Here is a 27,624-nt window from a genome sequence, read left to right as displayed (position 1 = left end):
ATTTCAACATTTTGTGGGATAAACTGCCACACGTGCCGCTAACCAGGTGTAGTTCGGTTTGAGTACACAAAGTTTACAACATCAGGTGAAAACAAGTTAATCACCTAAAAGAGATTTCACTAATACATACTAAAAAATGAGTTTTAGATAAACTTAAGAAGAAGTGTACTCTATTTTGAGACACCATGAATAGAAGTAAAAAAACTATAATTTTAGTCCATAAAGTAATAAATCAATGTGTAACAATACTCCACTTTAAGTACATTCTGGAAGTATTATTTAGTATTTGCACAGCAACTAAACTTCAAGTGATCTCATAGAGTAGGTATACTAATGGTGTACTACTGCTTAATTCTTCTTGCACATTTATGGTTGATGAAAGTAGTTCTTTCTTATATTACATCTTATATTATATACAAGCAGGTTGATGATTTATGTTTAATCGACAGTGAAGTGTACACTACTAGATGTTTGATGTTGTATTCATTTGTTTTAGTGTTTGCTTTCTTCAGGAACTGGTGCACTGTAAAAAAAAAACGTTATTTTACAGGTAATATTCTGTATTTTTTTACAGAATTTCCCCATTTTTTCATTAAACAGTAAAATGCTGTTGTTTAACAGATATTTGCTGTAATTAAAAGTTTTACCATTAAAATGACAGTGTTTCATTGTAAATAACAATTACATAAAAATTATGTTTTTTAAAGGCATTTCATACTATTTTTACAGATTAAAAATTTATTTTTACAGAAAATTACAGTTAATTTTTACAGATTTAAAAGATGTATTTTTACAGACAATTATTGTAAATGTTTTATTGATTATTTTCCTGTTCCGGACAAAAATGTATGTAAAATTACATAAATCAGTGAATTGAAAGTGTTTTAAATGTATCCCCCTTGAGAATGTTCCCCAGGAATAACTTTCTCCAGGGTGCAATGTCTGTTAATATAATAATAGCACATTATAGCAAACTCCAAATGAACTATATTATTTTTATAAATTATCAACAATGTAAAATGTGGTTTATTTAGGGTTTCACCATGCCCTGGCAAGCAATGCCTATGTCTCCTGGATCAAAGTTCAGAGCTTAACTTTTTGTTGTCCATGGTTCCTTCAATGATTTATTATAAAATTTACAATTTCAAATTTCAGAACTTAGACAACTCCATATTTCTGAAGCATTTTATTCATACAAAACATTGTATTACGCCAGCATCAATCATAATTTGACAGATCATCTCTTGTTTACTGTGCCATCTACCAGGGCTGAGTTCATGCAAGACAGTAATGCATGGGGCAAAGCATCCCTAACACACTTAATTATCCTACCCACAGTTCTCAGAGATTTTAATTTATCCAGTGCAGCAAGTGATAACAAAGTTCGTAATCATAATCATAAACACACGATAATCATAAAGCACAAGTAATTTTTTACTACACTCTTGTTTTTTTCAGGCTGTTAACCTAGTGACTAATGAAACCGAAGTCTCATACATTAAATTATCTCGTATGAAATTGCTTTGTCCATGTTGAAAATAGGGTGGATGTAGTGAAGTATGGGGCCAACAGTCATACGGGAGCACCAACAGAATCTTTCCCTGTGGAATTTTCCAGATAGCCTATGTTTTACACGTGCACAGAAAAACACCAACAAATCCTAATGGTTAAACTATATATAACTATATAACTATATATATAAAACATATTGCTACTACGTATTTGCACATATATATAAAAATTGTTATTGTAACTTTTGTTGAAAAATATTTCCACAGAATAATGAAAATAATATTATTCTACTTTCAACTCCATACAACTATTTAACATTCACACGTTTATTCAGATGCATCTTGTTGTTTGTGTGCGACACAGATTCAAATTTGCCGCCAATTCCCGCCCACAACGTCGAATGTGTCATAGGTCATAACAGCCGAAAGAGCAATGATTTGGTCACATGTTTTAGACATTTGAATTGACAAACGGTTGTCAGAGACGTCTTCTCAACGGGTTTGCGCGGGTGTTTTCAATTCAATGCTTTTAGGTGAGCCATCCTCGGATATCATCGAGCTGCATTGGCATTTTGGAATAAGGAATGTAATGTTTTCTCCTGCGTTTCGAACGAAGGTAAGAGTGTTTTCAGCGCGATATAAAAAGTATACATTTGTAACTGGTGTGAAATATTTGAATAGTTTTCCCCCTATATTGTATAATTTTCTTGAATTTACTTGTTATACTACTTTTGTTTTCTGTTTTATAATTCAAATGGATTAATGAATCTCACACAATTTTGTTCATATTACTGTTCACAAGTAAGAGAATATAACGTTAAATTAAAGGAACTTTTCTTCGAGTCTTCGTTTAGAGTGGGAGCGTCATCGGTGAAACATCGCGGGGTTTCTCCATACGACGTGCGATCGCATGCACGTTGTTTTTCTCGAGGACGTTTCTCTGGTAAGATGAGTTTTATTGTCCAAATGCAAGTTTTTGCTCCAGTGTGATTTAAGTGATAACAGCATTTGATCGTGTGGATTGTGATGAAGTGTTTAATTGTAATAAGATTATGAAATTCATAATGTGCTTATAATTATACTATTACGCCCAGTGTCTACAGGAGAGCGTGAGAGAGAAGCCATTGCCCCGTTGATCCACTGATGATGTGGTCTGTTAACAGGTATGTTGTTTGATTAGTTAAATTTTATGAAAGAAAATAGATCTGGTTGACTGTTAATAAACATGTATTGTACATAGTGTTTTAAGAATCCATTTGAATGATTCGTGCTGTGCATGACGCACGTGGTGAGGCCTGCACATGGTGTAGGTTCTAAATGTAGTGAATGTTTCATTTGGATGATAGGTATGGCATTGTAATTGTTTCATTAGCATAATAAATCATTTGCATATTCTAGTCTTAAAGCGATAGTTCACCCTGAAATTAAAATTAGCCCATGATTTACTCACATTCTAAGTGTATATAACCTTTCAGACGAATACATTCATATTAACAAATGCCCTGGCTCTTCCCAGCTTTATAATGGAAGTGAATGGGTGTAAAAGTGCATCTATCCGTGATAAAAGTGAAACTCTGGATGTTTTCGTTCACTTAGATCTGTTACACACGAAAGCTATGAAAGGTAATTTTCAAAATTCTATAATGGGGCACTTTAATATAACTCAGATTGTATTTGTCTGAAAGATGAATGTCATATACACCTAGGATTGCTTGAGGGTGAGTAAATCACAGGCTAAATGTCATTTTTGGGTGAACTACCAATGCCATACAAAATATCCATGTCTTTCGTTTCTCAGTGGAAGAAAAATAACGTTTTTTTTTTAGGAAAACATTTCTGGACTTTTCTTCACAGAATGTAGTTTAATGGCACCCAATGTTTCTCAGTTCATATCCATGCAGTTTCAAAGGTCTTTGAAGTGCTTCAACGGGCTCAGCACGATACCAGCTGAGGACGAGGGGGTTTTCTAGCGAAACGATCGATTATTTTTATTATAAAAAAATTATATACTTTATATACAATAGTTTAAATTGAGCTCAAGACTGAAGAAGCCGGGAACTACATCCTCATGCTTGGATGGCACCGGCATTGTACCCATATATATAAGTTCAGTTTGTAAACAGTGGTGCGGTACTTCCGCACGTGCATGCGCCGTTGAGCATGATGTCGTAGTTCCCGGCTTATTCAGTCTTGAGCTCAATCCGAACTATTGTATATAAAGTATATAATTGTTTTATAATAAAAATAATTGATCGTTTCGCTAGAAAACCCCCTCGTCCTCAGCTGGTATCGTGCTGAGCCCGTTGAAGCACTTCAAAGACCTTTGAAACTGCATGGATATGAACTGAGAAACATTGGGTCCCATTAAACTACATTCTGTGAAGAAAAGTCCAGAAATGTTTTCCTAAAAAAAACGTTATTTCTCTTCCACTGAGGACAGAAAGACATGGATATCTTGGATGGCATTGGGGTGAGTAAACTTAAGAAATTCATTTTGAGGTGAACTAATCCTTTAATATCAATCATAACAGGTTGTTTCATACCCCTTTTCCACCAACAAGAACCGGGTGCTGGTTCAGACCAGCTCTGCCTTGGTGGAAAAGGGGTATCAGTGTTTACTCCATAATGAGTTTGTACATTTAAAAGAAGCTTAAACTAATCCATTACACCTTAAAGGTGCACTATGTAAGAGTCATTCATGGATAGGGGAAGTCCTAACCCTAAATTTAAATAGTATTTTAAAATATGTCCTCCTTTTGTGATTTCAGGTTATAGATAAACCTGTGCTTGTGGATCTACATCAGATGACCATGACAACCCAGGTGTGGAAATAGGGGACTGTTTTTAATCTGAAATCTGTGTAATCTATGATGAACGATTCTTCTGACACCATATGAATGCATACAGTCGTCTGGCAGAAGCTAGATAATTTTGATTATAAAGTTATAAATATGGATGCTTTTCTTACACAAACGCATCTCTTTGCTTCAGAAGGCCTTTATTAAAGGATTAGTCTACCTCAAAATGAATTTCTTGAGTTTACTCACCCCAATGCCATCCAAGATGTCCATGTCTTTCTTTCTTCAGTGGAAGAGAAATTAAGTTTGAGGAAAACATTTCAGCATTTTTATCAACACAATGGACATCAATCGCAATGCAGTTTCAAATGGCTGTGGACGTCAGGAATAGGGTCTTATTTAGCGAAACGATTGGTAATTTAAAAAAAAAACAGACACACAACATGTATATACTTTTTAACCACAATTATTCGACTTGTGCTTGTGTTGCACCTCGCTGGGCATTACGTCATCACGTTGGAATCGTCACCCGTCATGTCATTTATCGGTGTACTCCGGTTTAAAAAGGCAGGGAAGTGCGACAAATACCATCTCATTTTGTCCTCCAATTTCAAAATTCGTCCGACATCTTTTTTTATTTATTTAAAAGAAATTGCGACGTTTCCAACATGATGACATAATGCCTGGCGCGTTGCAGACCAGCACAAGACAAACATTTATATACTTTTTAACCACAATTGTTCATTTAAAAATGAAAAAAACTGTTTCGCTAGATACTTTATGACCCTATTTCTCAGGTGCGATCGTGCACATCCCTTGAAACTGCATTGATTTGGATTTCAACATTTTGGTTGCGTTTGAAGTCCGTTGAGTGGAGAAAAGTCCTGAAATGTTTTCCTCAAACTTAATTTCTTTTACACTTAAGAAAGGCATGGATATCTTGGATGGCATTGGGGTGAGTAAATTATCAGGAAATTAATTTTGAGGTGAACTAAATCTTTAACCCCCCCAGAGCCCTGTGATTGTTTTTATGATGGATAGATGCACTTTTATGGACTTCAAAACAGAAGCACCTGTTCACTTTAGCTAACCCTTTAAAAAGTATTTTTAACTCTGGACCAAGAAAATGTTTCAGTAATTGCTTTAAAAAAACAGAAGTTCACTAATATCTGTCTGGAAATACAGGAAGGCCTTTCCTACTCTATGGGTATGCTTTTCTTTGAGAACCATGATAAAAGTAGCTTTGGTATGATTTAACTGTGAGCATCACCTTACAGTGTCAGTAAATTTGTAAAATAAATTTAGCAGATATTCATTCATTGATTCTTCTGGCTGAAATGTTAGTGTCTTAAAAAAAGTTACCATCAAAATAGCAAAAAACACTCACTCACTCTCACTCACTCATACGGATAGTGAAAACACGTTATTTAGACCCATGCATAGTTCAAAATATTGTGTATTTTAATTCCTTTAAATGTTTTTATTTATCCATTAAAACATTTTATTTGACAATCACTTAATTATCATAATGTAGCTATTTTTTCATGCTCTGCTTGTATTTCTACTGTCCAATTAACATTAAACGTTTGTTTGCAATTCACTAAAATGACTGTTCTGTTTTATTGGAGGTACCCATTACATTTTTATAGATTTTGTTTTACTGGTAGAAACAACATTTCTTAGTTACTATACATTAGATTGGCTATATTTTAACACAAAATATTGTTTCATATAACGACAACTAAATACCTTAATTTACAGATTATGTATGTAGCTAATTTTAAGGTATTTTTAACGTACTATGATTATTTTTGCAATGGCCAATAATTTTAAATATATTTATGTAATATTTTTGTCTTTGATTTTATGTACTTATTGGGGTTTTATCGATTGTTCTTAGTTCTTTTACAAAGATAAACTGTATTTTGAAATTAACAAATAAAAGCCATATATTCACAGAGATTAACCTAAAAGGTAGTTGTTTTTTAATGTATTTTCACATAATAATTACGTTTTCTTACATGTCTTTTTACTTATTTTACAAAGATAAACTGTATTTTGAAAGAATATTACTGTATAAATACAGAGAAACTTGATAAAGTAACAAATAAAAGCCATATATTTACAGAGATTAACCTGAAAGGTAGTTGTTTTTAATGTATTTTCACATAATTATTACGTTTTCTTACATGTCTTTTTACTTATTTTACAAAGATAAACATTATTTTGAAAGAAAATTCCTGTATAAATACAGAGAAACTTGATAAAGTAACAAATAAAAGCCATATATTTACAGAGATTAACCTGAAAGTTAGTTGTTTTTATTGTATTTTCACATAATTATTACGTTTTCTTACATGTCTTTTTACTTATTTTACAAAGATAAACTGTATTTTGAAAGAATATTACTGTATAAATACAGAGAAACTTGATAAAGTAACAAATAAAAGCCATATATTTACAGAGATTAACCTGAAAGGTAGTTGTTTTTAATGTATTTTCACATAATTTATCTGTTTTTCTACAGTTAAATAACAATTATTTACAGTAATACACTGTAATTAAATGAATTATGACTGTAAAATATTCTCTGTATTTTTACGGTTTTTGCATGTAATTTTGAAAAACATTCTTTTACTGTAATTTGACGGAATACGTCTGGCAACTTTGCTGCCAGAGATTTACCGTTTTTTTACGGGTTTTTTTTTTACAGTGTGTCAAAGCCTCTGTACATAGTTGATGAGACGTCAAGGTTTGATTTTCTTCAGGGTGAAGTAGGTGTGTAATTCAGTTTTTCATGTGTACACAGTAAACACTCATGTATGTCTCGAGTCATGCTGCACGTGACTGACCTCATCATTTCAACCGAAAGTGCAACACGGAAATCATGAGTCCGGGTTTGTTTTTATCACCTCTGGGTGAAGCAGTAAAGATAAGATTCAGAAGAACAGACGGCAAACTTCTTTACATGAGATGCTTTTTAAACAGTTTACACGCTTATTCTGAACTCTGATTCACTTCTTTTATTCAGTCAAAAACATTTTTACATTTCAGTTTGTAGTATTTTAGCACAACATTTAAGACTTTTTCAATCATAAGATACATGAACCTCATTCATGAGAATGTTTTATTCACACCTCAGTTCATTACATTTAACTTTACACTGTTCTACCTGTGTGTGTGTGTGCGTGCGTGCGTGCGTGTGTGCGTGTGCGTGCGTGTGGTGTGTGTGTGTGGTGTGTGTGCGTGTGTGTGTGCGTGCGTGTGTGCGTGCGTGTGGTGTGTGCGTGTGTGTGTGCGTGTGTGTGTGCGCGTGTGTGCGCGTGTGTGTGCTTGTGTGTGTGCGTGCGTGTGTGCGTGTGCGTGTGGTGTGTGTGTGCGTGTGTGTGTGCGTGCGTGTGGTGTGTGTGTGCGTGTGTGTGTGCGCGTGTGTGCGTGTGTGTGTGCTTGTGTGTGTGCGTGCGTGTGTGCGTGTGCGTGCGTGTGGTGTGTGTGTGTGTGTGCGTGCGTGCGTGCGTGTGCGTGTGGTGTGTGTGTGTGGTGTGTGTGTTTGCGCGTGTGTGTGCGTTGTGTCAGGTAACTGCTGGTTTCTGGCGTCTGTTGGAGCTCTGACATTTCAGAAAAAAATCATGATGCAGATCATACAGTCTGATCAACGCTTCTCTGTGGATTACGCAGGAATATTTCACTTCAGAGTAAAAACACTTCACTACTTTTATTTCAAACCAATATGAGTCCTTTACGAGTTCATGTCTGAACACATCACTCCATCTTTTGTCCAGTTCTGGAGATTTGGTAAATGGGTTGATGTTGTGATTGATGACAAACTACCAACTATTAATGGAGAGCTCATCTTTGTTCGGTCCAAAACACCGGATGAATTCTGGCCTGCTCTGCTAGAGAAAGCCTATGCCAAGTATGTTTCATTGCTCGTGACATGAAGTTTCTAGAAAGAAAGAAATTGTGTTAATTCTCTTAGTCTGTGTCTGTGATATAGAGTCTGTGGCTCTTACATGGATATGAACTCGGGAAACATCTCAGAGGCTTTGAAGGACTTCACCGGTGGACCACACGTCACCTTCAATCTGAGCGAAGCGCCGGAAAAACTCTGGGAAGTCATGAGACGAGCCGGCCAATCAGAATCTTTGATGGGGTGCAGCACTCCTGGAGGGGTGAACAGTCAAATATTATACACGAATGTCATGTTTGATCGACAGTAAATACAAAACAACAGAAGTAATCACAGTGGTTTCAAACACCTAGAGACACAGAGTGTATGACATTTTTACCAAACAACAAAAGATATGATATGAGATGTAAGGGATAATCTACAACTAGCTGTGCATTAAATTATTTTAATGCACGATGTGGAGGCAAAGAACCACCCGACGTCTCTGTGAAGTGCAATAAAATCCTTGAATGTACGGCTAGCCGTGGAGTATCCTGCGTATACCGCGGTCATTTGCCAAGTTTAAGCTGTATAAAGTGTCATTTTTGATCAGACGAGTAAAAATGACCGTCAGTTAATTTCAAACATTGATCAAACTGACTGGAACTACCCGTGCATTTTAATGCACACCTTCCAGCCAATCAGAATCCAGGATTCAAACAGACCATGGTTTACTATATGATATGAACTGATATGACATGTGTGTTTACATCCATATGATGTTTTCAATTTACGTTCTTTTCAGAAAGTGATAAACAATATTGTGTTGCCTAACGGTCTGGTGAACATGCACGCTTACACGGTCACAGGCATCACAGAGGTGAGAACATATACAGTATATTAAACAATGATGTCGTACATACAAGGGTTTAACATGTCGTTTAAACTGTACTGATACTGTAAATATCTTTTTATTAAACAACACGCAGGTGACTGACCGGATCTAATGTTTTATGTAAACATGTAACTTTGTTTCAAAACATCAAAGCCTTTAACAAAGGAAAATAATAATTGCAATTCCTAAAAACGAACATCATTATTGCTCAACCGTTCATAAAAAGTGTTAAACTGTGATCTCTTTTCTGAATAAGTGATAAAACATTTAGAGAAGATTATTGGTCAGAATCGATTTTCACTTTACGAATAAAGTCAGTCGGGAATGTTGAATGACTCAAAAACTGAAAGCTTTTTATGCGTTTTGGCTGTTTAATAAAACGCTGTTTTGGGGGACTGAAAACACAAACTTTTGAAAACGGGTCTCAAAGTGCAGGTTTTTGAAAACGACAGCATTATCTGTTCCGTTCGCATGTGTAGTACACGTTTAGTTTAAAGGCATGCATGCTGCGTGACATACTTATTATCATTTCTCCAACAAAAAGTATATTTACTGAATTTTCTCACTCCTACACTATTCCCTATATAGCCAATGCTAAACTATATGGGGAAGAAGTGAATGAAAATGAGTGAACGACTTCAGACACTGACGTAATATATTCTGCGTCTGACAGTACTGTCGCGGACATTCGTCATAACGCTTTTATTACACCTTAACACTTAAATTAAAGACATCGGATGCATTGTGGGTAAAACGTAGTGGAACAATTTAGGGAATGAGTTGTTTACTCAGAATTCAGACAACAGTACAAAACACGTGATATAGTGTACTGTGTATAGATAGGGAGCAAATTCAGCCACAGCTATAGTGTTTATATGCACACTACTATAAACACACATAAACGCTGACAAAGTGAATTAAAAGCACTTTTTAGATTAAAACAGTGTATTCAGATGCACGCAAGCATGTGGGGTTGCTTTAACAGCGCCATCCACTGGCCAGGCATGCATAACACATCGTTTTTATTTGTTTCCTGGATCCAGGCAAATGCTAATCGTTTTGAAAATGTGTATGTCAAAGGAACGACTTTTCCATTTTTTTATGTTGTAAACGTACTCTGAGAGATGATCAGATGATCTTTCACAGGTTGTGTGTCGAGGTCGCCCGGTGAAGTTGGTGAGAATCTTTAACCCCTGGGGTCGTGGAGAGTGGAATGGAGACTGGAGCGACAGGTTCAGACTCTTTCTCAATTCAATCACAATAGATCCTCAGTATCTCTACACTCCAGAAATAAAGGTTCTTCTGTTTGGCTGTTAACTTCCATGGAGAATCTTTCACATCCAAAGTGTCTTCAGAGAATCATTTGACTCCATCTTTATTTTGAAGTGTGTGTATGAAAGGGTTTGACATTATATCTTGCGTTTTCATCTGATCCTGTTAGATCCCCCTTGTGGAATTTCGTACGTCCTGAAGATCAAAATTACAACATTGTGGGTGATAACGGTGAATTCTGGTCAGTCAACAACTCAATTTAAGTTACTTTAATGGTCGTTCTTCAGCCCTTCATTTTCTTGATGTTTACTGCATCACGTCTCTGTTTGATTTGTCTCTGCAGGATGTCTATGGAAGATTTCTGCAGGAATTATTCAGAAGTGGATATATGTTGTTTGGATATGAATGTGCTCGCTGGATCTCATTCATCTTCATGGAGAACTGAAGTAGACAGCGGCCAGTGGGTGATGGAAACGACGGCTGGAGGTTGTTCAAATTTCCCAGGTGTGTGTGTACACATTACCATCCCAAAACAAAAGACAGAATAATGACCTGTAGATCACAACAAATACAACTTTCGCCTTCTTTGCGTTCGTAGACACTTTCCCAAAAAATCCTCAGTATCGTGTGACACTTCCGAAGACTTCAGAAGATCCCAGAGACACAAACACACCAAACCTCCTCGTGTCTCTTCTGCAGAAACCTCTGCGGGCGCACAGACACTTGGCAGATCATTTACATATTGGCTTTAACATTTATGAGGTTTGTCAAACTCAGTCCGAGCATCACTTGTTTGTTTTTATTGAGTTTGAACTGATCAGCTGTGTGTGTTCTCTCTCTCTCTTTCAGGTGCCAGCTCATGTATGTATACGCTTTCAATACGTTTAGTTGAATGCTGGGCTTGTTTTGGCGTGCAGGGACAGAATCATTCACATTTTTCATTATTAAACAGTTAAAGGACCTAAGGGAAAAACTTCCCGCCTCATTCTTCAAGACTTCCCGTCCCGTTGGACAAGTCAAAAATTTCCTCAACTCTCGTGAGATCACAGAGTTTTTCAGACTGAAAGAAGGCGATTATGTCATCGTCCCCTCAACGTTTCAGCCGAACGAAGCTTCATCCTTCATCCTGTCAATCTACTCGAAGACAGAAGCACAGATCAAGTAAGCGCTGCATCAGCATTATTATTCTTATAAACCGAGTATATGAAAGTCTACTTTTAGTCTACTTTTCATTTGTGTTTGTATTGTTTAATTTAGAAATGATAAACTTATCATTAATAAAGAATGAAAATTATTAAACACTTTATAGACATGCTTATGAATCAAGAATAAAGCTGATGTACGTTAATGTAGGGACAATGCTTTATAAATGATGAATTAACTGTTTACTAATGCTTATATAATGATTAATAACAGAGTTATTATAAAGTGTTACCTACTTTTTTCTATTTCTTGGAAATACACATAAGTCACAAAAGTCAAAGTATTTGCTCCTTACTTGTACTCAATGTTTTGATGGGGATTAACGCTATAAAATATAATGAAGTATTTCAAGTATATTTGGCTTGTAGTTGTTTTATCTCTTTTGATCTATTAAAAACGTTTTACATAGTTTGACATACTGTTTTATTAGCATACGGATTCAAGTTTGTCTACAATCAAATATATCATATAATACTTTGATGTTACGTCTACATAAAGATAACCCGTACTATAAACGATTAAACAAGTAGTATTCTTCAAAGTGTATTGAACAAGTAAACTATTAGTATACCTAGAAGTTCACTACAAATTAGTTAACTACTATTACACTTGAAGAAATCATATAAAATAAGAATGGGCCAATTTCGTCCCAGGCACTGTTGAACTAGTACACTTACAAGTATACTACTAGTGCTGTACATTGATATTGGTATACTTACTGCATTAAGTATACTTCACACATATTCTAGTAGTTGACAAATAAACCGTAGCATGTGTCCTATGGTGTGACAGCAAAAATGTATACAACAAACAGATCATATGTTATTTTATATTATTAATATTTATGTTTAGAATATAAAATAAATAAAATAAGAGAGATTTATCTTCATTGTTAATGTTGAGATAACTATGTCACACCACAGGACAAATGTGTGGTTCATTTGTCAACTACCCAATAAAACTTTATAAGTACACTTAATGAAATGAGGTTTTTTATTTTTATATTTGATGTAATATAGTATTGAAGTGTATTATTTGTTTTTTCTGTGTGTATTCAGAGACATGTCTGGATATGGCTTGACAAGAACAAAGGTACAGTACAACATCACAGTAGTTTTGCTTTATTATTTGTATTTTATGACTATTAATTCAAACTCTTTTTAGTTACAGATCGATTCTAAAAATATTGGTGAATCCTTTCAACTCTTTCAACATTATGCAGATAAGGTACAACAGTTTTACATTATGAGGAATTTGTTTATACATGTTTTATACATTACAATCAAAAATGTAAGATGTTAATTTCTGCCCTGGTTTATGTTTTGTGTACGTTGTGTATCTATTATGGTAAGTGTATTATTTAATACTTAAAAAAACAAAAAATGTCATAATTGTTTGTTTATTAAAGTACAGAGAGGTGGATTCAGAGCAACTTCAACGTCTTCTGAATGAAAACCTTCACACAAGTAAATACATTGTCATCATGTGGGCAACACAAATCTCTTTCCGTTTTATTTCCTTCAATTATACGTGTTTTTGTCTTTTTTCTTCCAACAATTAAAAATGACAGATTTCAGCATGGATTTGTGTAAGAGTGTGGTCGCTCTGATGGATGTATCCTTTACCATGCATGTGATGTGAAAAATGTCACAGTTATGAAGAGTTTGTGATATTCTTTAACACAATAATGCAGCTCTCTGTTACTGGACGACTCAATGAATCTGAATTCCTTCGCCTTTGGAAACGGGTTGTTATGTTGAAGGTAAAGGTCTTGTGACTTTTCATCTGAAAATGTGAACGTTTATCATAAACACTGCCGTCATGACCTCTGCATTTTCTGATCTGTTTCTCAGGACATTTTTAATAACATGGATGACACAAACACTGGGAGTTTGTCAATGAATAAACTACAGGATGCTCTTCAAGCGGCAGGTGAGTGCTGATGGTCAAACGTGTGATGACGTGAAAAGGTGATTGTTGTTTTTCATATAAATCATATTTGTGTTGATTGAAGGGTTTGGATTGAGTGACAGCATGCTCAATCTGATGGCTATGCGATACGGTTACGCCGATGGACAGATCACACTGGAGAACTATATTTTCCTTGTTCTGCGCATGGAGAGCATGTCCAGTGAGTGTCAAGTTCTTCGTCATTGTGTATAATACAATCCTACTTAAAGCACATGAGATATTATATTACAGAAATGCTTCACGTTATGAATCAACTAATGTGATATTTAACCTCAAGTTAGTAACCAGATGAGATTCAGTTCTAATATTTGTGCATTATATTGGTGAAATATTAATATGAAATATTAATATTTCACTTGTATGTGATCACAACAGAAACGTTCAAACGACTTGCTGCTGGTGGGACGGGCCTAATGCTGCAAGAAAATGAAGTAATACATTTATGCAAGACTTTTTCAAAATCATCAGCATCGCCAATAATCATTTAAAAATGAATATACATTATCACTTCAGTTACAGTTTACATTAAGGTACCCTTTATGAAGCATTTATAAATGTGTTCATTAATGATTAATAAGTCATTTACAAATGCATAATGAAGCAGTTATAACTAAAAAGAGGGTTTCTAATGAAATAGCTGCCAAACAGTGAGCAGGTATAAAAAACAGTCTGTCCAGTCTGACGGACTATATTACAAATAACATCAAGATAATAATCGATCTGCTTTACAGTCAAATAAATACATTTATTAAGGATTTATTACATGTGAGTTAAACACGGCTCACTGTTTGTGTATATTTAGAATCCCTCTTTTTATCCATGCAGTTATAACTGCTTCATAATGTATTTGTAAACTACTTATTAATCATCAATGAACACATTTATAAATGCCTTATAAAGGGAACCTTAATGTAAAGTGTTACTGTAACTTCTAACCATTGATTGCTTTGTTTTTGCAGTGGATGCATCTCACCATGTACTCGTGAGTCCATCATCCATCAAACTACAGACGGCTGACATCTCATTTGGGTTTCTCAGATATCATGTTTGCTTTACTGTCATACTTGAAACATTTAGCTTTTAAAGTCTAATTGAAGTAGATTTCTATCTATTGTTGTGGAGGTAAGGGTTTTGTTCCAGATGAAACACAACACTCTAGTTTAGGTTAACTGAAGCTCTACAATCTTGACAAATCGTCACCTCAGAATTAAAAGGTTCTATCTGACATTTTTGTCATAATTTAGTTATTCACGTATTCTTATTCGGTGAAAATTTATTTACATTATGCCATGCTTGTTTTTTTAAATGTGTACATTTGGGACTTTTTAAGAAGAAAAAAACGGTTCTATCTACTAAATTTTATTATAACTTACTTCTATAAGGTTCGATCTACGAGCCAACTGGTGATGGGAATATATGAGGAAACAACAATGTTTAAAAGAAACCTCAAGGTTGACTGTTTTATTGATTCTCTTGTCAACGAGAGCAGCTCATGCGACATGACTTTTTCTGTTTTGTTTTAGGTTTTGTTGAGAAGTTAATTTCTATATTCATAGACGCACGCTAGCCAGCAGCGCTAACTGTTAGCTTCCGAATTCCTATGTTTAAATGAACCCTCATAATGCGATTAATACCTTACATTGTACAATAAAAAGACCAAATATTCCACAATGTCAACAGTCTTAATTACAACAATACAATTTTTTTTATTAATATAATAAATAAATAAAAATATTTTTCAGCCATACTCATCTCTAGAATGTCATTTGAAGAGTCCCACCTTCTGTGCGATAAAGTCTAGTTCAGTTAACTTACAGGAGCTGCTGTCTGTCTTAACCAACTAATACTTAATGATGCCTACAATAATGTCTTGAAATACCCATCATATACCTCAATAAATGAACATCTTTGCTATAGATCAAACCTTTCGTACTGCCTTGTATGCTTAACTTACAAAAAGACAAAGAGTAATGCGTCCTAAAATATGAAATACACGTCATACAAGCATATAAATGTAAACTTTTTGTATACATGCAAACACATTATTACAACATTCATTTCATGTTTTGGGGGGGGGCACTGTCGTTTGATAAATATTTTTTGACGCATTGGCAACATCATAGCATGGAAATCCAGACCTAAATGTAAAAGATCCATATAGAATGACAATGAACGATTTAGACTTTGGTTTTTATCTAAAAGAGGGCCAGAAGACAGCGCTGAAATTTGATGTTTTGCCGACCGGATACGGCAAGAGTCAGTTAGCTCCAAGAATGACATTCTACCCTAGAATTAGCTCCAATGATCTATCTATATAGAATGTCATTATATATATATTTTTTCCTGTCTTGATTCCTAATACACAACAGATGACGATTGTTAGGTTAAACGTACTGTAACAACAATAATGAGCCACTCACACAAGGTATAAGGTTTAACAGATTTTTTTGTTTTTGGTTTGCGTAGAATGCAAATTTTGTAGAACTTGAGAAATAAATTAAGAAAACAGGAAATGGAAAAAGTTAAATTCAAAGTGTGCTTCAACAAATAAAATTAATTCTTTAAACACCGTTTTTTTCTCAGGGTTTCAAGGACTTTAAATACTCTAAAAGACTCATTTTCTAAACAAAATAATTAAAGGACAAAATTAAATGTATATTCTGCTATAACTTTATGCTAATACTTGTTTTTAACCTGGGTTACACACCTCCCAGCAGTTTATGCACGCACCAAGCAGAAATGACATAAGCCCATATATCTTTACAGACAGCCAAGTATAAAACACAAATGCAGTTAGAACCCACAAACATTCATCAACAATTCACCTGTTTAGTAGGCCAGTGAAAGCCAGGGCTGGCTTCAATAAGTGAATTAAAGGAGTTTCCCTCAGAATAGTTGCAGGCGACGAGTGTTGCTACTGAATCGTTTAAGTACTGTGTGTCCTTCCATTCGCTTGTGCATTTGCGTGTCAAGTCTTTCTCGAATGCAAGCTGCAGTAAACCTGATCTTTCTCTCGTGTAGTATTGTGCGTCTGTGCTTCAACTTAAAAAAACTGTTCTTCAACTTGAAATGGATTTTGCGCGCGCGCTGCAAATCAAATGTAACGAAGCCTAGTAACGTGCCATGAACAACCAAAATTATGCATTTAGCCCCATTCTTTTTATTTCATTTAATTTAAGTTACAGTTTGAACATTTAATATTAAAATAATAACTAAAAGGGATATTTTTTTGGGCCACGCCATGGCCTGTAGGAGGGCCGCTAGGGGGGCCCTCGAATGCCCCACCATAGCGCCTGCGCTGTATCTTCTCTTGTGTTCAACAGAACCAATAAATGCTCATGTATTTCCTACTATGGCAATTGTCATTTTTGGGTGGAGTATGCCTTTAAGGTGACGCTGAGCCGACAAAGCAAGCCCCGCCCCTTCAGCTCCATTGGAGTGCGGCCGGCCAACAGGACTCCGCCCTAAACATTAAAATCCATTTACAGTTCAAACAAATCGACAAATGAGCTGCACACTACTAAATTAAAGTCGAACGTTAATGAATATTAATTACGTAACATGACGTTACAGAACTTCACGTTATAATTATTCACGAGCCAATTGCTCGTCTAGCGTTTGCGTCACGTGGACGCTTTAGGTGATTAGGCTACAGGCTTATCTCGCCTCCATAAAGCCAACACAATAAACACTAAACTATTGACGGTAAACAAACATCAAACAGCAAACAAGTGTGTATGTAAGTGCAGGGAGCTGACAAAGTTGTGTAACTTTAATTAAAATAATGTAATCAAAACGACGATTGTTGTTATGTTTTTGTTGCTTGAATACAAAAGAGAAATATATGAAGAGTTTGGTTCCAAAATGAGTTAACTCATATTTGTTATTATGTTATCATGTTTTATTGTGTTTTATTGTATTTTTTGTTATTATGTCTTAAATCAAAACAAACCAACTGCAGTTTGATTGATATGCACAATAAATAACACGATAGTCATCTCATCTTTTTTTTTTAAATTAGTTATTATGGCTTAAATCTAAACAAACAATTACAGTTTGATTGAAAGTAATTGGAATGCAAAATAGAAAAACACAATTTAAAGAAAAAAGTAGTTATCTCATCTTGGAACCAAACTCTTCATATGAACAGTGTGGTGATGTCCAAACAGCTGGTTTTACTATGATCCCTTGTCCCCAAATCACTGTAATACTGTGGTAACCTTTTAATAAGCAGTAAAACATCTTTCTGGTGAATTTGAAAGGATGTTTTGAACATTTTCAGTCATCAATCGGATTATTTGAGTTCTTAGGCACTGTCATGGGAGGTTAAAGTAAAAGAAAGAGGAACTAATGATGATGATCTGCTGTTTTGTTTTGCGCCTCACCCCTCACCACATGACCTCTGACCCTGAGTGCAGGTATCTGTGAGCAAACACATATATTTACCAAAGGTGAGCCTGATAACAATAACATCATTTGAATTTATCTTCTTTCATTGTCAATCAATTGTTCAAAACACCGGAAAGCATTCGGACTGAGTATGAAACCACACAAAAGATGACATTTTCACTAAACCGATATGTGTACACTTTACAAACAAAAGATTTAAAAACATCTATAACATTTCCATTGCTTCAGTCTTTCTCTGTAGAGTCATCCAGCAACCAGTTATTCCTGCTGTTTTTTCTTTAATTAAACACAAAACCCTGTCAGGGAAACATACATGTACTATCCAAACATACTGTATATGGGTGTTTATGCAACTATGGGCACTTTTGACTGTCAAAAAGAAAAAGAAAATAAACCCCTGTGAAATTTCTACACAATTGCATGGAGTCATTAAGTATTGAACAAGTTTATACATATACATAAATAATTGCGTAAAGCAATATTAGCAAAAATGTCATTTCCGTAACATTAGTTACATTAGTTAGACAATTAGCATCTTTATATACACGAGTTAGTGTATGGTGGTAGTATGGTAAAGCCTTTTCATTGTTGCGGAAAATAAATGTCAAGTTTGAAGCTCTGCTGCTGTCTAGCGGTGTGTTTGTGTTAATGCGCTTTCAACAGCAACGTCTCCATACATCCTGGTGTGATGATGATGATGATGATTATACTCCAGAATACGAGTCAAGATTCTTATGGAAGCCCATTATTGTGACTTAGTATCTGAAAATAATGAGAAACTAATGACTTATAAAATATACAAATTTATCCAACCCTGGCGGAAACTGGCTTCCATAAGTTTATACTTTAGTTTGTTTCAGATATTTAGCAAGTTAATATAATTTAATGACACGTCCCAAAACAAATTTATTGTAATAACAAACACAGATGAATTGTGTGCATGAATTGAGTTCCTTTTATCTTGTTTCCAGGCTTGTGTGCTTGAAGGACCATCTTCCATCTCAACACAAATGACATCTGTATGAACCCACACGCAGTTTATTTGGTGAGTTTACATCTGTTTATTGTAACATGTCTGGTTTAATGTGTGCTACATAAAGGCGTTCGTGATTTGATACACATTATAAAAGTGAAAGGACGCAACGTTGAAAAATACATTCGCAACCTTCAGACGTCACAGGCAACAGACCACAGATATACAGGCCTACGCTGAACTATACTGACAAGATTAAAAAAATGTCTTTGCAATGCTCAAGATCTGTACGTCTCTAAAGCATTTTATCAGTAAGGATGAAGCTATCAGAAAGTATTCTGCACCTTTGAAATGAGCGATACAGATGATCTAGAGCTGCATAATGTCCATGTTATTGACATAAAGCTGTTATGACTTTTCATCTCATTGACCCGGGCAAGAATCTTGCACCTCTATAGACCGTTTCATCAGGTGTTACCTCAAGTTAACTTACGTTAATATTATTTTATTGTATAATAATTGTATTAAATAAACGATTTGTTGAACTTTGTTGTATGTTCATTTGATTAAATGAACAATCTGTCCTGTAGTTCGGTCGCATTTAAAGAAACCGTACGGTCCACTGTCATCTAGAGGTTGAACTTGGTATCACAGTCTAAAGTCATAATATTGGAGAGACAAGTTTAGCCAAGTAACGCTTCATCTGGGTTTCTTTTGATTTTTATCAGAATAATCTACAGGCGCTCTATTGTTTGTGAAGGTGTAGCGGAAGTTCAGTCTGGGTCACAAAAGTGTGCATGCGCTGTAACGGTTAATTATGTTGTTCAGATGAAACCGTCTATAGAATCGGCATTCATGGTATTGAAAGAGCTCATAGGTGATTAGCCACTTATCCCTAGAACATTCACTAAATATCAGTTCCTTCATGAAAACGCATAAATCATTCAGTTCATCATTAAATAGTTTGTACATTAGATACACAGAAGAAAGCTTTAACAGTCAATGACAGGCTATATACTGTACGTACATTTTAAAGGCATAACATGCCAGAGATTCATAGTTGCATAGCCTGAAATGTGTAATATGTTGTTGTTTTATACATGGTTTGAGATATTTGTTGTTGACATCGCCATTATAGACATAATACCGTTTAACAGTGTACAGTTCTGCCTGATGATAAATCACCCATAATACTTTTCTTTCATACATTCTGTTTATGAAATCCACAGATATACATATTCACTGAGGTAAGCTCAAGTGCAACAGTTACTCATAAACAGAAAAATGTCTGAACAGTCATGTTTTTGCTTTGTTGTTGATGTTTTGAGTTCTCGGCTTTCCTGATGAAAATGATGACTTGTTGCAACGCTTCGTGTCCTTAATGCTTATTGCGTTGGATGTGTTTGTGAATCGTTCCATCCGTTGAAGGAGGCATACGGACATATGCTTCCTGAGTAACGTAACGTGTCTTGTATTTCAGGAGGTGTGTAGTGTTGCAGAGAGGTTTACGGGGCCCCGGTCAGCCCGTCATAAAGACGTCTCCACGCACGAACTATTCCTGTGGAAGGAGCGATGGTTTGGGCAGCTCTCGCTACAGTGCACGATGAGCACTGGGAAGTAAAGGGCATCCTGGTACGGCGGAGGGTCGTCCTCCTCGGCCGCGATTCGTCCGGACAGGCAGCGGGTGTTCTCGCCGGGGCTCTCGGGGTCTTCAAGGCTCCCGCTCCTCCAGAAGCAGCTGCGGCGCGAGCCGTACAAACGGCTCAGAGAGAAGCGGCTGGCGCTGAAGGGGACGCGAGGACTGCCGTTGCAGATGCTCAGGGCGCTGCGGGAGAAGACGGACGAGCTGCTAATGGCACGGTGGCAGCGCTCGCAGTTCTGCCGGTGCCCTCCCGAGCGCTGGGCCAGGTCCATCAGACCCGCCTCGGAGTAACTGGGCACCAGCTGCTGGTTGGAGCGAATGTGCCACTCCAGTTCGGTGCTGTCTATGGTGTTGACCCTGGGGATGCGTCTGCAGTAGGGTCGCTCGTCGCATGGCGTCACCGGGACGTAGTCGGCGCCAAAGAGCTTCTCCACGCGGAAGTGGACGTAGGCGGTGCGGTACTCCGTCAGCACCCGCAACGGCCACGACAGGGTGAGGAAGGCGGCCGCCCAGAAGACATAATTGGAGACGTACCAGGGCTGGCGGTCTGGGTCGGAAAAGGCGATTGTGTACTCTCTGAAGTCCACGCTTTTCAGATGCATCCCCTCCCGGGCCTCCATGTAGTCGTCCAGCCCTTCGTTGTCGGTGAAGAACCTGGCCCGCTGGGTCAGGTAGGAGTTTTCCGACTCCACATTGCCAAAGCTAAAGCACTTGGTGAACCTCAGTTTGGTGATGGTGGACTTCTCCAGATCCGCCAGCTGCTTGGAGACGTCCTTGACGCCGCAGTGGCCGTAGTCGAATTCGGCCTCGGCCACGTGCGTGTTCACTCTCTCGTGGTACACCTGCGTGGTGTTGTAGGCATCTCCGTTGCGGTAGCGCGTTACCTGCCGCGTCCGCCGCACGTAGTGGTAGCTGATGGCCTTCCACCAGATGCAGGGCTTGGCCCGCTGCATTCTCTGGACCCGTTCGTAAATCCCCTCCACGTGCACTTTGTACTGGAGTTCGTTTCTGGCGTGGCAGTGCCAGCACTCCACCAGGTACACGATGTAAAGCATGACCAGGAAGGCCAGCGGGATGTAGATGTAGCCGTCCGAGCAGGGGCTGTCGTAGTAGGTCACGGGCGTCATGATGGTGGAGCGTGTGACCCGGGTGACGTGGCACCAGACCATGGCCCCGACGCAGCCGTACATGAGCATGGAGAGCAGCAGGCATTTCCAGAACACCTCTCTGCACATGGACTTACTCAGCGACTGCTTCACCGGCCTCTGCTGCTCACATGAGAGAGAGAAAGGAAGAAAAGGTAACGGCGCACATGAGATTTGTTTTTAAATGGTGAAAAATGTGTTAAAAACAAAGAAGCTTAGAAGATAACAGCATCAGCACGCATTGCATTTGTAACAAAACTTGAATATGCATAAACGCTGAAGCACTCTGATTGGTTAAAACTTGGGCAGGAACAAATTTTGCAATTTCAATATGGGGACTCTTTTTGCAAAAACGTAAAACAGCAAATAAGAGACAGAAATCCAGGCTAAAGTTTCAATCAATTATAATGTGTTTACGATTGATTTCCACCATTTATTTCAGCACAATTTAAATTTTTGACATGGCCTTACTCAAAGATATCTCATTGATATTTTTCCAGAATGTAGAATTATTTATGTGGAAAAAATGTTTTTTAGCTTGGTTTGCACAGGCCTGGTCACAAATGTCTTGAACACATCTTGTTTTAAAATGTACTGTATGTTTTATCCATTTTTACATCTCTTTGCATATTTTGAAACTCCCGTTGTTTGGTGGGTGACATGGAAATATTTGACATTTGTGGTTTTTTTCACATTTAAATTCAAATTTTTACAAAATGCAGGTATGGTTATGTAGTGCAAACAAAGCATTTATTTGCAGAAACTAAAAAAACATGTTGGCGTTGTTGAAGTTATCTTACAAATTATCTCTTCAAATATTATCCCTCTAGTGTAATTTAACATATAAAAGGTTATTTGGCTCCTTAAGGTTGAATTTTAGAAGCCAGCGCATCCCTGAATATTGAAACACTGCCCATGGTTGGGTAACATATTTACTAACATTATAGTAACATTATCCAGGTTCATTTAAACCAGTGATCCATATTTTACAGAGTACAGTCATTTAAAGTCCAGAGCATATTGTGAATTTTTTTATTACTTAGGTTATTATTGAACCTTATTGAACCCCAAAAGGTTTGCTTTACTGTGGAAGTGGCCTGTTCTGTGATCATAAGGCCAATCTCTGCATTTACTGCACTGATGCTTCAGCGTTGCACACATCCACAGATCATGTCTACTCACAGTGACATCTCTGCTCTAGCATGAGAGAAAACGCAAACATAAGCAGGTATGAGTATATATAGAATATATCTACCTCTTCTCTGGGACTGTCGGTGTCCTCCTCACAGACTGTGGTGGTGGTGCTGGATTCAGCTGATGCTGGAGGAGACATGACGGGTGTGGACCACAGCAATGCACTCACGGCAAATTCACATCACTGTCCTTTCTCCACATGCGTTCGGAAATTACATCGCGCAATCCTCTTTGCAACGACACCTGCGCATGCATTAGGCAATCCGCACACCATGCGCGCAAACGCGTCTCGAGGACGAATGTTAAACGATCAGCAGTGATACGATAGGCTCTTAACACAATACCAAACGACCATCGGCTCTGAACACAAGAACACAAACGCGTGCATTGAAAACCTGAGCGGTGTGACGTTTATTCACAAAGCCTCTGATTAGCTGCCATACCTCGCGCTGGAGTTAAGACGCCATTAAAGAAAGAACAATGCGCTTCACGTCACTTGGATGAGGGCCTTTGTGTCCTCGATGGAGATATGTGAGTGATGGATGTTTCGATTCCCGCAGGGGAGGCTGAGGGTGTGGATGATGCTGCGGTAACCCCCTGCTGAATGATGCTCTCTGAGCCGACAGCAGATGTCGACAACGGAACACATGATCATTCACACACGCGGCTATTTACACATTTCAGCTAAGAAATCGTGTTTTAAATGATTATCCACTAAATCCGTTAAATGTCCTCCTGAGTTTATTAAAATAATAATAAAAACATATTATTGATGCAGAAGTACAGTGCGGATGAAATTATGACAGGGATTGTATTATGACATGAAAATGTATTATCGATCATTATTATTAATTTCATCCATTAGTGTATATAGTATATTGCAATGTATGTCGTCTGCAAATTTAAATGTAAATGCAGAACGTTCTACTCACACATGTTTATTTTATTTTATTATGCCAATTTTGGGGGGAAGAGTAGTAGAAATATTTGTGTTGGTATTGAATTGGAGTTGTGCTTGGATCAGGTGACGTTACAGTCAGTTTTTTGCTACATAAGATCTTTGTTTACTTTGATATAAGTGATATGGAACTATTACCCCATGTAGCTTTTACATCCTTTGGTTGGTGTTTTTTGTTATTTATGTACCAGCTGAAAATGATTGACAGCTCTCAGTCCAACCCACTTTCAGCTTCAGTACCATGGAGAGCGACACACAGGAGAACACGCGCGCGTGCAACTACATGTTAGTCAATTAAACTTCACATTTAATGCCCTTCTATAAACTTTACACCATAAAACACATTATCACAGTTTTATGATCCACAATGTGAAGCCTAACGGTTAAAGATCTGGGAAGTTAATGGGGTTTGTTAAAACCCAAGAGTTGTTTGTAGCTGTTGCCTCTACTTTCAAGAACATTAAAGTCTATAAAATAACGCGGATTTACACGTTGGAATGACGAAGTGACTCTAAAATGTTGAAAAAGTATTATATTTGATAATCACCATTCAGATTCACATGACAGCTCTGCATACAACCAACTTCGTGAGCAGAAAGAATGCTGGAAAGATTTATGAAACATGCTTTTCTGGACACCTGGATAATTTACCCATAGATAAGTTTAGTAGAGAAACCATTTAGTTGTTTTTTTTAAATTATTTTAGTTGTCCACCAGAGAGCGCTATAGTCTTTATCTTTTCATCCATGTCTGACTCTCTTCACACATTGGGTCTCATTACGAGCAGGACACATTTTATGTGTTAATCCTTCGTTAAGTCATTCAAATATACATTTTAGGATTCTTGAAAATGTTCGTATTCTCATAATGTTAGTTGGTACGAAAGAAGTGTACTCCTGCTCCATACCACGTGTAAAACCTCACGTGACGTTCTGTATTCATTTAGACAAACTGATGACATTGCATTTTGATGCTCAACGTATAATGATATTTCAATAGTTCTTTTGTCATGTCGTTTATCATTTTTTACTTTTTAACATTGTTAAACGCAGTTCACGGTCCTTTTTTGCACAGCCGTCCAATCACAGCGAAGAAGAGGCGGGACAAACACTTCATTGACCAATCATCATACACAACAACAATAGATAATATTGTTATCTTAATATGAAGGGTTACAGCATTTTGATATTTTGTAATATTCTTCAAAATACGATTCTAGTAACAAGTAGACTAAATCACATCTCCGGAATAACGCGCAGTGCCACCAAAGGCGCCACCAGCTGGCCGTTTTCAGAAGAGCACCAGGTGTTATTATTTCAGCTGCCTAAAAACGGTTAAATTGCATGTATACAGCATAATGTGGACAAACAGTGAATGCAGTCCAGAGGATTACAGCAATCCTAGATACGCCATTTGCATAGCTGTAATTCATAGGCGGGGATTTTGCTGATTGTGAATGCGCGTGCATGCTCGCCCTGTTTATGAATGTTTGTAATTCATGAACAAACTATAATAATAATAATAATAATAATAAATTGAATTTATATAGCGCTTTTTAAGAACTCAAAGTCGCTTTACAACAACAACAAAAAAAGGGACATGGGGCAATGGGTAGGCAGAGGTAAAGAGATGGGTCTTAAGGCGGGACTGGAAGATGGCAAGTGTCTCAGAAGTGCGTATGTCAGGGGGGAGGGAGTTCCAGAGCCTGGGAGCTGCCCTAGAGAATGCTCTGTCCCCAAAACTGCAGAGTTTTGACTTTTGAATGGAGAGGAGACCAGCTGAGGTGGATCTGAGGGACCGTGAGGGTTGGTACAAGGAGAGGAGGTCAGTGAGATATGTGGGGGCCAGATGGTGAAGGGCTTTGTAGGTGAGGACCAGGATTTTGTAGGTGATCCGGTGGGAGATGGGAAGCCAGTGCAGTTGTTTAAGAACTGGAGTGATGTGATGCCAAGATTTGGAGCGGGTGATGAGTCGGGCGGCTGAATTCTGGACCAGTTGGAGTCGGTTGAGGTGGGTGGAGCTGATGCTGAGGAGAAGTGAGTTGCAGTAGTCCAGTCGGGAGGAGATAAAGGCATGAATGAGTCTTTCGGCAGCTGGGAGTGTGAGAGAGGGTCTGATTTTGGCGATGTTGCGGAGGTGAAAGAAGGAGGTTTTAACGACTTGGCGGATGTGAGGCTGAAGGGAGAGGGTGGAGTCAAAAATCACGCCAAGGTTGCGGGCCTGTGGAGATGGAAAGACAAGGTGCCGTCGATGGTGAGAGTGGGGTTATTGGTTTTACCTATTTTGGTTTAAACTATCAAATCTGAAGTTTATGAAGTATTTGTGAATCCAGAGGAAAGTTTCTGTTTTATGCGCAAATTACGCGGAATCTACTCACGTATTTACTAATGTTTCCTGAATGAGGCCCCTTTAGTCTGTGACGTCATTTGATTTCTTATTGATAGACGTTCACATCACATTCAGTGATTCTTTCTTTCCAGATTTCAGCAGATATGCACTGAGGTGTCAGAAATGACCAGGAGCGCCTTTAAGTTCCAAACCTTGAAATAAATCTCGTTCTCTAAGAATAGACTGCATGTAATCTGTGCAAATGTGATTTCTTGATCAGTATATCAGGTGAAGGATTGTTTATGGCTTTTCTGTGTTATTGTTGACATGTTGTGTGTCTTCTCCAGTCATCAGGATCTGTCATAATACAATCCCCTTCACATTATTCCCATTGAATTCATGCATTAACATAGAAATTAAATAATGTTTTATTGACAGTGACTCTGTGCCAAGGATCTTATTGAAGTTTTCTTCAGGAACTCCTCATCTGACAGCGAGACGATGATGATGATGATGATCTGAGCATCAGGTGAAACAGTGGCTGTGAATGTGATAAGCGGGTGAATATGAAGGAAACATTTACTACTTTACGAAAGAACTGATCACTATGAACGATCACTGTTTACAGTCATTAAGAAAACAACAAAACGAAACAGCAGGTGAATGTAAAGAAACGTCTGTCAGCCCAAAATGTACATTTAATGAAAATTATGTTTGTTTTGTCACACATTTGGTTAAAGTACACTTTGAAGTACTCTCAGTAAACTAGTTTAACCGTTTTAATTCTTGAAGTATAATTTGGAAGTAGGCTTTCACCTGCAAGTAACCGTAGTTAATATTATTTGTGTTATATTGTTACTATATTGACGTGTGAGTTTAGGACAGTATGAAATACTGTGTGAAAACATTTTTAATAGACTTCTCAATCAAGAGTTAACACAGTATACTCAAAATACTTCAGTATTCTTTTATGACTGATTACGAGTACATACCAAATATACTGTATTCTTTTCTATCACTATATTTTTAAGTCAAGTATACTTCATGTTAAGTATATTATTAATGTAAAGTAGTATGTAGGGCAGATTATAAGTAAACTTCATTTTTTTGATGTGTAATAACAGCACACATAGATTTCTGTAAGCATACTGGACTACACATGAAGAGTTTATTTCCAAAAAGATACATTTTTATGATTTAAAAAATCATGTTTTTATTTTGCGTTCCAGTTAATATCAGTCAAACTACAGTTGTTGTTATTTTCTTTAAGCCATGACCACTCAAAAATACAGCTAACTAACACAATAAAACATGATAACAACAAAACTCATTTCTCATTTTGGAAACAAAGTCTTCATATGTCATCACATTTTTTTTCTTTAGGTTTTGGGGTGAAGTATAATATTGTGTGGATGACGGACACCGCAGGTTTACT

At 37.1% G+C, this 27,624-nt stretch overlaps 2 protein-coding genes and 1 long non-coding RNA gene across 4 annotated transcripts; 2 read left to right on the top strand and 1 right to left on the bottom strand.

Moving 5' to 3' along the window:
* The first annotated feature begins 1,929 nt into the window (after positions 1-1,929).
* On the top strand, positions 1,930-5,824 carry LOC306895676. 2 transcript variants are annotated; one of them, XR_013786810.1, is made up of 4 exons: positions 1,930-2,127; positions 2,366-2,454; positions 2,606-2,674; positions 4,280-5,824. It is a non-coding gene; the product is annotated as an uncharacterized lncRNA (long non-coding RNA). The 2 variants fall into 2 exon arrangements; XR_013786811.1 differs by having other exon boundaries at positions 1,947-2,127; positions 2,340-2,454.
* A 1,205-nt stretch (positions 5,825-7,029) lies between these two features.
* On the top strand, positions 7,030-15,459 carry LOC306895674 (calpain-14). The gene is made up of 20 exons (XM_079459098.1): positions 7,030-7,087; positions 7,886-8,004; positions 8,092-8,225; positions 8,307-8,481; positions 9,004-9,078; positions 10,240-10,325; positions 10,535-10,606; positions 10,709-10,869; positions 10,964-11,127; positions 11,215-11,226; positions 11,318-11,526; positions 12,627-12,660; positions 12,733-12,795; positions 12,977-13,034; positions 13,139-13,182; positions 13,262-13,330; positions 13,422-13,500; positions 13,583-13,699; positions 13,915-13,970; positions 14,499-15,459. Exons 2-20 carry the CDS (start codon positions 7,939-7,941, stop codon positions 14,523-14,525), a joined length of 1,701 nt encoding a protein of 566 aa, XP_079315224.1. The 5' UTR covers positions 7,030-7,087; positions 7,886-7,938; the 3' UTR covers positions 14,526-15,459.
* Positions 15,460-20,124: 4,665 nt separating this feature from the next.
* tmem151bb (transmembrane protein 151Bb) lies at positions 20,125-23,525 on the bottom strand. Its single transcript, XM_079457814.1, has 2 exons — positions 22,965-23,525; positions 20,125-21,832 (listed from the first exon to the last, which is right to left on the bottom strand). The coding sequence occupies exons 1-2, from the start codon at positions 23,040-23,042 to the stop codon at positions 20,450-20,452; spliced, it is 1,461 nt and encodes a 486-aa protein (XP_079313940.1). The 5' UTR covers positions 23,043-23,525; the 3' UTR covers positions 20,125-20,449.
* Positions 23,526-27,624: the final 4,099 nt, after the last annotated feature.

Source organism: Barbatula barbatula (assembly GCF_947034865.1).
Source record: "Barbatula barbatula genome assembly, chromosome: 6".
In the NCBI taxonomy this organism is placed as follows: domain Eukaryota; kingdom Metazoa; phylum Chordata; class Actinopteri; order Cypriniformes; family Nemacheilidae; genus Barbatula; species Barbatula barbatula.
The sequence above is the reverse complement of the archived record's forward strand: the minus strand, read 5'-3'. Positions and strand labels throughout refer to the sequence as shown.

Coding starts and splice junctions, on each gene's coding strand:
- tmem151bb (XM_079457814.1), bottom strand. CDS start 23,042: ATGTCTCCTCCAGCATCAGCTGAATCCAGCACCACCACCACAGTCTGT. Junction 21,833..22,964: donor CCGACAGTCCCAGAGAAGAG/GTAGATATATTC, acceptor TCATGTGAGCAG/CAGAGGCCGGTGAAGCAGTC.
- LOC306895674 (XM_079459098.1), top strand. CDS start 7,939: ATGATGCAGATCATACAGTCTGATCAACGCTTCTCTGTGGATTACGCA. Junction 13,331..13,421: donor AACGGGTTGTTATGTTGAAG/GTAAAGGTCTTG, acceptor TCTGTTTCTCAG/GACATTTTTAATAACATGGA. Junction 13,501..13,582: donor GGATGCTCTTCAAGCGGCAG/GTGAGTGCTGAT, acceptor TGTTGATTGAAG/GGTTTGGATTGAGTGACAGC.